The sequence below is a fragment of the Cydia fagiglandana genome, chromosome Z (assembly GCF_963556715.1).
Source record: "Cydia fagiglandana chromosome Z, ilCydFagi1.1, whole genome shotgun sequence".
Lineage (NCBI taxonomy): Eukaryota > Metazoa > Arthropoda > Insecta > Lepidoptera > Tortricidae > Cydia > Cydia fagiglandana.
In genome coordinates, this window is record NC_085959.1 from 34,269,362 (window position 1) to 34,282,500 (window position 13,139).

The 13,139-nt window shown below is 37.0% G+C and overlaps 1 protein-coding gene across 4 annotated transcripts in view; it reads right to left on the reverse strand.

The window, feature by feature from the left end:
- The window catches only part of LOC134678555 (formin-binding protein 1-like), a 76,995-nt gene that overhangs the window by 13,777 nt on the left and 50,079 nt on the right, over positions 1-13,139 (reverse strand). For all 4 annotated transcript variants that reach the window (XM_063537170.1, XM_063537168.1, XM_063537167.1 and 1 more), the window contains exons 2-7: positions 8,843-8,958; positions 7,731-7,781; positions 6,550-6,694; positions 5,466-5,617; positions 4,179-4,335; positions 2,597-2,734 (exon numbers count right to left, since the gene is read on the reverse strand). In XM_063537170.1, the coding sequence (XP_063393240.1) occupies positions 2,597-2,734; positions 4,179-4,335; positions 5,466-5,617; positions 6,550-6,694; positions 7,731-7,781; positions 8,843-8,958 (759 nt within the window). The remainder of the gene's footprint in view (positions 1-2,596; positions 2,735-4,178; positions 4,336-5,465; positions 5,618-6,549; positions 6,695-7,730; positions 7,782-8,842; positions 8,959-13,139) is intronic.

A 13,139-nucleotide genomic window follows, 5' to 3' on the forward strand; every position in this document is an offset into this window, starting at 1 on the left:
AACTAGTCATTACGGGAAAAGAAGTTTGGTAGAGAACTGTATTAGCATTCTGCAAAACTAATTTGATAATTTCAGTTCTGGTTGGGGCGCCTAGCAAATATTATAACCGTACATCGACCGACATTACAAATCCAAGTAGCCTGCTATTATACCAAAGTTACTCTCGTCAAGTCTTTCTTAACTAGTATAATCTTCATTTCGTTTGGTCGCATGCAATAAATCAGCCATTGGTTTGCTGAAAAATGCCAATACCCGACGCATTACCTTATGGAATATCTGAGGTCATTGAACCTCAATGCCGCTTGTCTTCAATGGCAACCAAAATATATTATTGATAAGAAATAGACGATTTATACCATCTTTACCCCAAAATATTATTAGTTTATCCTAACTGTTCCATCATCATTATGCCTCATCATGTAACTTAACCACAAGGTACCTTTTCATTACATACAAATTATTGGTCTTTTTTAAGATTATTATGACGAAGAACTAATTAAATTTGTGGCAGTTTAATGTAAATTAATATTTTCTATTCATAAAAGATAAACTTCAATGTGATTGATGTTTTGTAGTGATGTATTATTAGATTTATTTCCATAAGGTACCTTTTCGTAAATGTATGGAGCAAATACTGTAATTGTTATGTAAGTTTAAAGTGGCATAAGGGGTTAAATATAGTATTTAGTTGGGGTTTTAGGATTTATTTCATTTGAATGACAGAATTTCTTTCATATGTGCTCAGAAAAATTGATTGTGTGTTACATTAAAAGTAAAAATATTCAATTTTCTGATTTTATATGAAAAAGTCAGAAAATACATTTTCACCTCTAAATCGGTATTGTTTTTTGCTTAAACTGTCTCTCAGTGTCGTTTTCTAATAGATACAATTTAAATCTTGAGAGCTCATTGCAATCAATCGTGAAAATGAAATAAAACTTTATTTTCAAGAGATTGGTTAGTATACACATAAATCAGTCGATATCAAAGATTTCTATTTGCATTACAGAACAAGTCGCAACATTTTTTTAATCTCAGATATATAAGGTATTATTATTTGTAGTCAACTATGTAACTTACTTCAGGAACATAGTTTTTTAGGCGGCTAAACTTAAAACTTCTCTATCGTAAAGTTGCTCATTTCACAACATTATTTTCAAAAAATCATATCTCTGTAACTACGCAACTTAGAAGGTTGATCTTTTGTGTTATCGATAGCTTATTTATTGTAGATTACTAGGGTATGCATAACTCCATACCCGCCATAAGGTGCCTTTGCCCGTGGGACGTCACAAATATCCAAACAACAAAGCGGTGGAAATTTAAGTGAAATAGAAAATATAAGTATTTATCAAAGAAAACGACGCCACCGAGACGATGACGGACAGCGGGTTTGTCAAAGCGCAATCGGACAATCTACCACACATATGTAGATGCTTTCATGATGTCTGCATATTTCGCCAACAATAAAAATTTCGTTTCCGCTGAGATGAAAGGAAAGAAAGCTGAAAGGTAAATATAATAATATAATGAATTTTACTATGTGTGTGTGTAAAGCTCAAAGAGATAGCAAATGTATAGTTACCATAATAAATAACCTATAAACTGTGTATGTATATTTTCTTTGAAAACGCAAAGGACGAGTAACGTTTTATGAGCATGTATGTGTCAACATTGTTGTAATTTTACAACAATGAAAAGTAGTTTTGGGGTTTAGTTTTCCTCTTTTCATAAGTTTACACCATCGTTTGCGTACTTTCGCATCTCTTGGCACGTCAAAAAATGTTTTCTCGGGTGCATTCTTGGTAGTGTTTCTACACATTGGTACTAAACAATACCTATTAGAAGTATAAAATGTTTTTTTTAGGTTTTTCCATGTTATTAACAACAATACAACGAATAAACACAGAAAGAGCGGAGTTGCTTGCATAAGTTTCATAGAACAGTAAATAATAACAAACGTCAGTTAGTTCACGATCCAACGCGTGACGTCATCGCGTCATCAAGAATTCGCGCCAAAAATTATGAGCGTTTCAACCGCTCAAAATTTTTCAACATTTTAAATATTTTTTAATAAAATAATGGGAAACTTTATCAAAGAATTTTTATATTTTCCGGTGTTCAAACGATGTAAATAATGATTTGAAAAATTAAAATAAAATCACGCATGGGGCTAATTGTTTCTCCAACTGGTTAAAATAATTAGAGTTGGCCTACCTACCTACCTAGACCTATATGCGTATAATGTTTCCTCCTAGTCGAGAACTATAACTTCATAAAATCCAAGACTTGTGGTCGACAACGATAACTTCATAAAGTAATTTTAAACAATGTCCCAGAATCTAGTGAACGGGTTTCATAACGGATTGCTCAAATGCCCATGGTTTATACGGGCCAACGAGCGAGGTCAATACGTGTATTGCTCTACCATTATATCATAATTAGTAATGCATTTAATAAACTGTACTTTTAATCAAATTCGCTATAAATATAAAAACATAAAAACTCTCTAAGCTAATCATACGAGTAGTTTTAAATAAACACATGTTTGACGACCCGCTGTAAAGACCTTTAAACTTTATAAATACTACGTTACCTCTTTTTCATTAATACTATTGGCGGCGTGTTCCATTCCATCTAAGCACTGCTTTATGATAGGAAACACTTTTCTCTCGACCTCGACAGAACTCAACATGAAATTCTTTATGTGTTTGATTCGTTTCTCGTCCAGGTCCTGAAAAATAAATAAATAATATGTATAAATATTTGGGGATAATCTTACACAGACAACCTAGCCCCAAACTAAGCAAAGCTTGTACTATAGGTACTATAACTACAATATACATACACGTATACAGATAATAAATACATACATACTTATATACATTGACTTATATTCATCAGACTAAATACCCTTACCGGGATTCGAACCCGGGATCATAGCAGGCTTCAAAGGCAGGGTCACTAACCACTAGGGGATCGGTCGTCTACAATATACAACGTCATTAATATTAAAAAAAAAACTTAAGTTGTATTAAAGTACATATACCTATATATTATATCTATAGTAAAGTGGTTTACTGAAATAGAAGTGATTTTTCAGTTGTAAAGTGTTTCCATGTGACCTAGTTGGCGTAGTGCCAGAGCGCATAAAGCAGCTCTCGAAAGCGGCATTTCCCGAATTATTCCAAAGTTCACGTGACTCACGGACACGCTATCAGTGAAAGTTGTTATATATCGATAAGTCAAAAACACACCCATGTTTACTTCCGCACCGAGTACTGGTTTTATTAATCCTCGAGTCACGGTTGGACGATTGAGGCTTGGCAGCGAATTGCAAGCCGATTTGTTTTTCCATAAGTTAATTACTGTTAATACCACTTGGAACATAATCACTTTGAAGGAAATTAATCCCATAATCGTATTTCTATAGGCTCTTACCACGCGTACATGGTTAAGTAGTATATGCAAATTAAAGAACATTTTTTTCTATCTTAGAAACTTGAATTGATATTTTAGAAATAAATTTTAATATATTACAACTCTACTCAGTGATTAGTCTACCGACAAGAACATATAGCTCTTAAGTAATGATGATGAATTGATGATCCGAACGATTAATCAAGTTATCATTTATCAACCATTTCGGAAGAGATCCTCGTATGTCTTATAGTTTCAGATTTTCCCATACTAACCGATTTAAATGGGCCACCCTTTATAGTATGTTGTTGACAAAATGCAATGTGCCGTAAAGCCCAAAGAAGACATCACGAGCGGTATTGACTTGTTATCTCACCTCATAGACTAGGAATCCTCTAGACCGAGTTTAGAGCAATTATTTCATGCAACCGATGATGCTAAAAATGCGGGGGTGCGCGGGACGAGGTGAGCGAAGTCCCGTGCCGTGATTGGTCCGTTCAAAGACACGGACGCCACACAAAGACACTTTCGACTCGAACATGGAGTAAAATTACCGTATGCGTGGTAGAGGGGGTAGCGCGACAATGCTAAGGGTCGATTGCACCAAACTGTTCGTATCATTAAAGAGTTCGCTAAATTATGTATGGAAAGTTTCATAGTATAGCGCCGGGGCGCGCGGGCTGACGTTGATCATTCTGTCAAATGTGGTTGGTGCAACTGGCCCTAAGTCTGGAGGATGTTTTTTGTCTGTGTCTCACCTGTAACTGTTTGAAGACATGAGGTAGCCGCTGCTCGTAGTGTTGCCGCTGCGCCTCATTGGTCTTGCGGAGCTGGTCGGCATACTCGTGCTTGGCATCTTCGCACGCTTGACTTCTGAGTTTCATGTTTGCTTTTTGTTTCTCGACCTCAGCGCGGCTACGAAATCAAAAAGAAACGATTATTGTGTGCAAGGCTGCGAAGATTTCACACTCGCTGCTGAAGTATTTTCTCAAACATGTATGCAATATTGCCGGTATGTTCCTTCGAAGTAGCCCATTTCGGGCGCTACTACTAGAGGACTGTAATGGAATTTTCATACAAAATTGAAGGTGCAAAGCAAACGTCTTTTATTTCAATGCATTCGTTTTGTTTTTTTTGTTTGTACGTTTTGGTGGGAAAAGTGTAATTTTTTATAGTATAACACGATTTCACAGTTTTGTTGTGGTTTTATTACACTGCATGTTTCAGCAAAGCACTAAACATGCTTGTTTTCGTGAAAAGGCCTTGCCAGCCTCATACGCGTGAGATGCTGTCGCGGCGCAATAATGTTTCTGTGCAGTTTGCAGACAACGAAATTTGTAAAATTAGTCGCTAGGCAAAAATTAAATTAACACAATAATTTATATCTCAAATCGAATTACTAAATTGTATGATCAAGTATTTTTACGAACGAGGAAAATTAACACAATTATTTATATCTCACATCAAATACCTAACTAAATTTTATGATCAAGTACGTTTTACGACCGAGGAAAAGGTTGAAGCATGTGTATAAAAAGTTCCGAGGTCAAACTAGTGCGAAATTAGCGATAACAGCTAGGCATACAAAGGTGTTCCATAACACCCGCTGACCCGTTTAAGGTCATTAATTATTGGTGTGTATCGTATTCTTAGTGGGAAGAGGTAGGCTAAATAACATTCGTGGTCATAATAATATATGTAACAGTACTATGCTTTTAAATTGGTAAAATAAGTGATACGTCATTCACGTAACTTTAATTTTAGTGTATTGTTTCGTCACCGTCTATACACAGTGGTTCTATTGAATTTCAGTAATGGTTAAGTACGTTTAAGAAGACTGAATGGCATAGTTAATTTAAATAGTTATTTACGATACAAGTGCGGATACAAGTGGCGAAAAATTAAAACACGACCGAAGGGAACGTTGTACGATACACGTGCGAACGCACGAAAAGTGCTATTTCACGCACTAGTGCGGGAAAATAGGACCATATATACCTACTGTAAAAAATATTATAACCCTTCTGCGAAGTAGATGTGTTTACCTCAAATTGAGATCTGCATCTGCCCTTTGGAACGCTTCCAGCGCCCGTTCGGATTCTCTCGCTGCGCGCTCGTACGCTCTCCTCGCTCGGTCTAAAGAACCTATGGCAGAGTTCAGGACGGCCATCTGTTTTGCGCCTTCGTTTAAATGTTGCTGAAATAGGTATCATACGATTTAACACAAGCTTATGCAAGAACAATAATGTTTATTAATTACGTTCGTGATGGATACAAACGCCGAATACTGCATCCGAATGCAATAACAATATTATATTAGCTACTTAATGCTTTAATTACAATACACCTTGTCATCAAGTTGTACGTTATAAATAAGTGAATAAACTCTTATATATGTTGTTAAATTAATATGAAATCTAAAATTATTTTATCAGTCTTTAGAATGGTCACGACAAGCGAACAGCGTAACTACAAATTGGTGACGAAGCTCCGCCGCGATCCGGATCAATGCAGCTTGTTTAGGAATTCATGTTAATTGTCGTAGGGCAAAACGGTTCTTAGAACTAACAGTTCCATAACAAAAAGAGCTTAATACTTTACATTGTCCAAAAGGAATACTTAGAACGAATGTTGTACGTGACCGAGTTCCCGTTCGATAAGACTCGCTGTACGTGCGTCAAACGATTTTTACATGGCACTTGCAAATGCATTAACAACATGTCTAACTAACTAACTATAGTCTGACAAACTAAAATGTCAGTAAAATTATGTCAAAAATTATATTTGAAATGTGTTGCCTGTTTACATTTACAGTACTGAGCCGCGGTCTCCGTAAGCACAGATGTGAACTAGGTCATGTCAAGTAAGTAGATTGTCCTTGTATATTTCAAAGATAACTTATCACTGTTAAGTTTACTATAGTGCTAGTCATCACAATACTATATTAATAAACAACATGCGCAGTTTGTTTCTCGGTACTTTTCAGTGTCAAACATTGGGTAGCTGACCCTACTATTCGTTTTTAAATTTAGATATTTGTATGCGTAATAATAAATTATATTATCATTTAATATTTTGAGATTCGTTTTTCTAGGTTGTTCGGTTGTCAAAACAGAGTCACAAGCGTACCTTCCGTTCTTCTCTGAGTTCCTTCGCTAGCAAATGCAGTTCCCGGACAACATTGGACTGTAGGTTCTCAGCGACTACCTCGCGCTGACCCGCGAAGTCGCCCAGCTCTTGTAACAATTGTCTAAACGCTTTACATGATGTGTACCTGTAACACAGATTATACAATTATAACTATGGAAATGGACTGTGACATTGCGGTATCATTTTTGCTCGTCTCATTCGGTTTTCGTCTTAAATTTCTTATTCCACATTCTGTATTCGTCTCATTGGTCGTATAAGCAATGTTGATCGCATGCCATAAACATATATTTTATAGGAAAATCTTACGAAATCAATTGGCAACAAATTAAAGATAAGAGGTTATGTTACCAGCTTTTTCCATTTTTTTGAACGATATGTATCTTGTATCGTCAAAAAATATACCTACCCGACACTTGTGACAGTTACGAAAATTACACCCTTAGGGAATTATACAAAGATAATATTAATCTGTGTATATGTATATCGCAGTGTACACTTAACTCTATTCTTCGTTATGGTTAAATAAGCTTCTTCTTTGTATATTACTTAGATTGATGATTTTTTTATAGATTTCACTTGATGACATAATATATTCTCGTACATACATGAAAGCAACACGTAATAGTTTCTATAGGGCTAACAAATACAATATTTTTCCTAGAAAATGTAAAGTAGTTACGGAGCATTGCCATAACTCCGGTTCCATAACTAAGATTTATGGTCGTCTACCTAGAGTCTCTTAAATAGAATTCATAATTTTATTCCAACAGGCCGTTATATTATTTAAATTTATTAATAAGTAAATTTCCATATATAATATTTGACTTAATGGAGGCCTAAATCATATTAAAGTATATCGATTCGATTGTATAACGACGGATATATGCACATTTGTTGTTTATATAATGAAATATTTGTTTTTTTATTAATCTATCCTTACCATTTTTAATGAGAATAATAAAACAATACAACGTGTTAAATCCTTATAATTCCAATGAATTTCCTAGTGTTTATTAACTGTTTCGAAATGATAAGCCAGAAATAACATTCGCGTGCGTTTGATCTCAAAACAATCATCGAATCATGTAGAGGATTTTGTAGTAACGGCGGCCAACAACTGGACACAAGCCAAAAATAAGTCAGCGGAATAAAATACTCACTGGTATTCGTCTTCTTCTTTCCTTTTTGGTTGATAATTTTTGACAAGCCTCCTGTAAAGAAAATTTGAAAATAAAAAAAAAAACAGGCCAAGTGCTTGAGTTGTAGACTGGAGTTTGATTCGCATCTCGCATCGCAATTTCATCGTAAAAGGTTATGAACTCCATTTGTATAATAACAAAAAAATCTAATCCAATTTGTTGTTATAACGCCAATTGAAATGTACACGCTGTCAAAAACACTGTTTTCTTATGGCGATTCATTAGATACAGTCTTCTGGCAGACGGACCGACGGGAAACGGAGGTTTAGTAATTACAATAACTCCGGGTCACGTTGCCACCTTCTTCTGATGAATTATACAAATGATTCGTGTGAGTAATCACTAACAGCATAAAATAATTAAGCTGTATCACAACTGAACAAATACACATCGTATTACCTATACACACAGACAAAACATCCTCTAGACTGAGCATAGTCGCGCTACCCCCTCTGCCACGCATACGGTAATTTTACTCCATGTTCGAGTTGAAAGTATATTTTCACCACACCAGCTCGGAAAGGCTTACTTTGCACTTCAAAAACGGATAGCAAAGTTGCATTTTATTCACATGTGAGGCAAAGTATACAAATGCAAATTTTGAGTTGTTTTCCTATGTTTGCTGGTAGAATTGACTTTTGATGATAAATATTTAATAACATTCATTTGGATTTGATTTGGTTTGATTTTGTTTGATATTTTACATTTAATATTTGCTTCGGGTTGGTGTAGTGAAAAATCCTGTGTTTCACTCGGGGGCAAATTTTGTTTAACCCTCGTGCTTTGAAACCCTCGCAACGCTCAAGATTCCATTTTTTTAACCACTCGCTACGTATACGTATCAATATTAGCACGAGCGGTTAAACAACAACTTTGCCCCCTTATAAAACAAATAACTATTGTGTGACGTCCGCGTCTTTCAACGGACCAATCACGGCACGAGACTTCGCTCACCTCGTCCCGCGCACCCCCGGTTTTTTGGCATCATCGGTTACATGAAATAATTGCTCTAAACTCGGTCTAGAGGATTCCTAGTCTATGCCTATAAAGTGTTGTTTAGTGTGAGCGCTCACCTAAGTTTTCCTGCGTATTCTAATTCGATCGCGCATCTCTCCTTTACGAAGTTACCGTATTTGTCTAGAAATTCAATTCCTTTCTGTGTGTGGGCGGACAAGTTATCATATTGATCCTGTGAACAAAGAAAACGAACATGTTAATGACAAAATAACGATATGATAAAAAATAAGTAGGACATTAGAAAAATATTTATTTGGTCATCGTAAAAATGAAAAGGGAACTGGAAGTGATACGGGGTCGGCAAGCCGGGAAGTGCCCGCTGATAATAGGCGCGCGTCACAATGCATATTTACATTAAAGATTTCTCTTTACTAAGCGAAATGCATCATTCATCTCACTATTCACTCCGTATACGCATGCGTCGCTCATCTGAATGGTAATAATAATAGCATTGTCATTACCTCCTCTTTTTGAATTAGAACCCAAGAAAAGAAACAAAAAACAAATGATATTCTAGCGTGGTTCCCACCGGTGATCGATCAGTCGGAACGGGGAGATGGGGCCTGCATTGCGTGCGGAGGTGCACGCGATGCAGCCATCAGCGCGGGCGCAGGTCGTGAAGGCAGACGCATCGCCCTTGACTCCTCTCGAGGTGCGCCGGGTGCAACGACACCAGTGCCAATCGCTCTGGTACTAAGGATGCGAAGCTATGCGTTTTACACTTCTATAAGTAGTTTTTCAATACTCGGGATATTCACTATTTCGGAGCATGGAGTAGAAACGCGCAAAACTAACACATTAATTTTATTTCAACACGTGAATACGAGCGCTCATTAATAGTCATACCATGTGGTAATAAACTGATGTAGTCAACAATTAATAAAATTTACCGAATATGTGGCCTCACACTTGTGTTGATGTGCCAATGAAAGAGCGTTATTTTAGATTGGGACGACTGTGTGGGTGGGTGTAATAGCCTGTGTAGACTATCAATAAAAAGACTATCACGTTAACAACGAAAGAACCAATTTTGAATAGACGATGAATGAATAAAATCAATGCTGAATAGGTCAATAAGGCAATAATGGTAGGGAACACTGTCACAATTCGAATGGATGAACAGGATAGATACAGATACATAGGTATATGAGTTCCATTGTGCTCAACGTAATATAGCCAGAACACAATCCTCATGTTGGTATCGAGCAGCTCTCTATTATAGGTTCATCAGCTTATTGTAATAAACCTACTCGTATATCAAAAGTAACAGGTTTATCACAATTGTACCGTTCATGTGCTCGATGTCTAAATACCCGCACGTATTGACCCACGCCATTATGATGATATTTATTACTAAGGCCATAAGGTCAAGTGTAACTTTCAACCCTGTATAATAGTGTGAAGTTGGGTAATGAGGAATATAATTGCTATAGTAACAACAGACGGGAATGCACTTATGTAATTTATGCTTGTTATGTCCAAATGTCCATGTGAGCGGTTGTTAATTTGATTTTATGAAACTGCAAGCGATAAGGTGGCGACATGTGGAAAATTGCTGGTTCGTTAAGAGCGCTCTTACAAGAAAAGTCGAAATAATGCAAAATTGATGATACTAGTCGACGAAATTCAGGACTTTGTGCTCATTATTAGAAACAATGAGTACTTGTTCCAGTAAAAACGTCTTCTTATCTTTTTAAATATCGTTGTAAATATTAGAAAAAGGACTTATTAAATTAGTAATGAATTTTTTTCTGATGGTCATTTCCGAAAAACCGCGTGAAGCACTGAACGGCAAGCTCTTATTTGGAAATGTTGAGAAGTTTACTCTGCTAAACCTGGCTATTTTGTATTACTAATACCCTGTACTTTAGGCATATCAAACGATATTTTTCCTACATACCTTTGAGAAAGAGAAAATCAAAGTAAAACGAACTCAATTTTCTCTCCGAAACAAGTGTCAATTTCTACGAAAATCTACTTAATATCGAAGTGATTTTCATACTCAAGCAATCTGCAACGTTTGCTTATACTGTTGGTATACATTAGTGTTTATGAAATTCTACTATAATTTTTTGGCAATTTTTTGAAAACTACTCTATATTACCGATGACGCGCGCTCGCCAGCTCAGTGCCGCGGCAGAGCTTGTACAGGCAGGACGTGTGTCGGTCGGCTCCGCACATTTTCAACGGCGACAACGAGGTTTTTTATCATTGTGTGCGGCGGGCGCCGTGTAAAACGCTATAATGTGTGCGTGTAAACCGCAACGAGAGACTTTGATCCTAGCACTGTTTTTATAGTATTATAATTTATAATGGTACAGTTTAATAAACTACCGGACAGGATTAAAAATATTTGAAACGACCTGACATTCTATATGTATTTATTTGACTCAAAATAGTACTCAGGGTCTGATGATGGAGCCGGAAGGTGGTCACCGGTACCAATCAACCATGCAACTAAACCACTTCGTGTTTAGGCTCGTTTTATTCGTCTCAACAAGATCTTTGACACAAGATAGTACTCAGGGTCTGATGATGGAGCCGGAAGGTGGTCACCGGTACCAATCAACCATGCAACTAAACCACTTCGTGTTTGGGCTCGTTCGATTCGTCTCAACAAGATCTTTGACACAAGATAGTACTCAGGGTCTGATGATGGAGCCGGAAGGTGGTCACCGGTACCAATCAACCATGCAACTAAACCACTTCGTGTTTAGGCTCGTTTTATTCGTCTTAACAAGATCTTTGACACAAAATAGTACTCAGGGTCTGATGATAGACCCGAAAGGTGGTCATCGGTACCAATCAACCATGCAACTAAACCACTTCGTGTTTGGGCTCGTTTGATTGGGCTCAACAAGATCTTTGACTTAAGATAGTACTCAGGGTCTGATGATGGAGCCGGAAGGTGGTCACCAGTACCAATCAACCATGCAACTAAACCACTTCGTGTTTAGGCTCGTTTTATTCGTCTCAACAAGATCTTTGACACAAGATAGTACTCAGGGTCTGATGATGGAGCCGGAATGTGGTCACCGGTACTAATCAACCATGCAACTAGTCCATGATTAGTCTCAACAAGATCTTTGACACTGAAGATACACAAGGTTTGATTATGGAGCTGAAAGGTGGCCACGGGTACCAGTCTATTATGTAACTGAACCACTTCGTGTTTAGGCACATTTTATTCATCTCAACAAGATCTTTGACACAAGATAGTACTCAGGATCTGATGATGGAGCTCGAAGGTGGCGACGGGTACCTGTCTATCATGCAGTGTTGGCATCAATCTGAACTAAATCAATCCGGATTGATCAATCGAATTGACGCGTCAATCCGAATTGATCAATTCGAATTTATTTAATTCTGATTGACGCGTCAATCCGATTGAATCAATTGGAATTAACGCATCAATCCTCAATTCGGATTAAATCAATTCTCAAACTAGATTAACCCCTTCCCCTTCCCTAAGATAAGAAAGGGTCCCTTTCCCTTCCCTAAGATTAGTTTTCAAAGGTGTCCTTTTTAGGGACTTACTTACTGGACTTAAAGTCGATATCTGAGGTTCCCAGAGGTTCGAAAACGTGTTCCTGATGTCAGTATTGACTGATGTCCCTTTTAGGGACATTTTTCGAAATTGGCCAATTACGTTCATATTCGTAATCGATGTCGACCATAGGTCCCGAAAAATGTTTCTGACGTCAGTATTGAAGGATGTCCCTTCCATTTCGGGACATTTTTTTAAATTGATCGTTGGCACTTTAAAATGATATCTGAGATTTCCAAAGCTTCCGTAACATGTTTCCGACGGCAATACAGACGGAGTTTCCTTTTTTTTCTGGACATTTATGGGACATTTCTTCCAATTAACCGATTGCGTTCAAAATCGATATCTGAGGTGCCCAAAGGTTTCGAAACATGTTTCTGACGGCAATACCGAAAAATGACCTTTTTTCAGCAGGGTGGCGTAATGCAGGTAGTAAAGTAAGTACGCGGCTAAAGTGTAGAGTCTAAATATTGCCGTTGAAATCATATTTTGCACCTCAGATATCGATTTTGAATGCAATCAGTCACTTTCAAAGAATGTCACTAAAATGTCCCAAAACAGGACACCTTTCAATATTGCAGTTGAAAAAATGTTTAGAAACCTCTGTTTACCTCAGATATCGATTTTAAACGCAATCGGGTAATTTCTAGAAATGTCCCAAAAAAGGACATCTCTCAATATTTCCCTCGGAAACAAGTTTCGAAACCTTTGGGCACCTCAGATGTCGATTTTGAACGCTATCAGTTAATTTCAAGGAAAGTCCCGAAAATGTTCCAAAAAGGACATCCTTCATATACCCGTCGGAA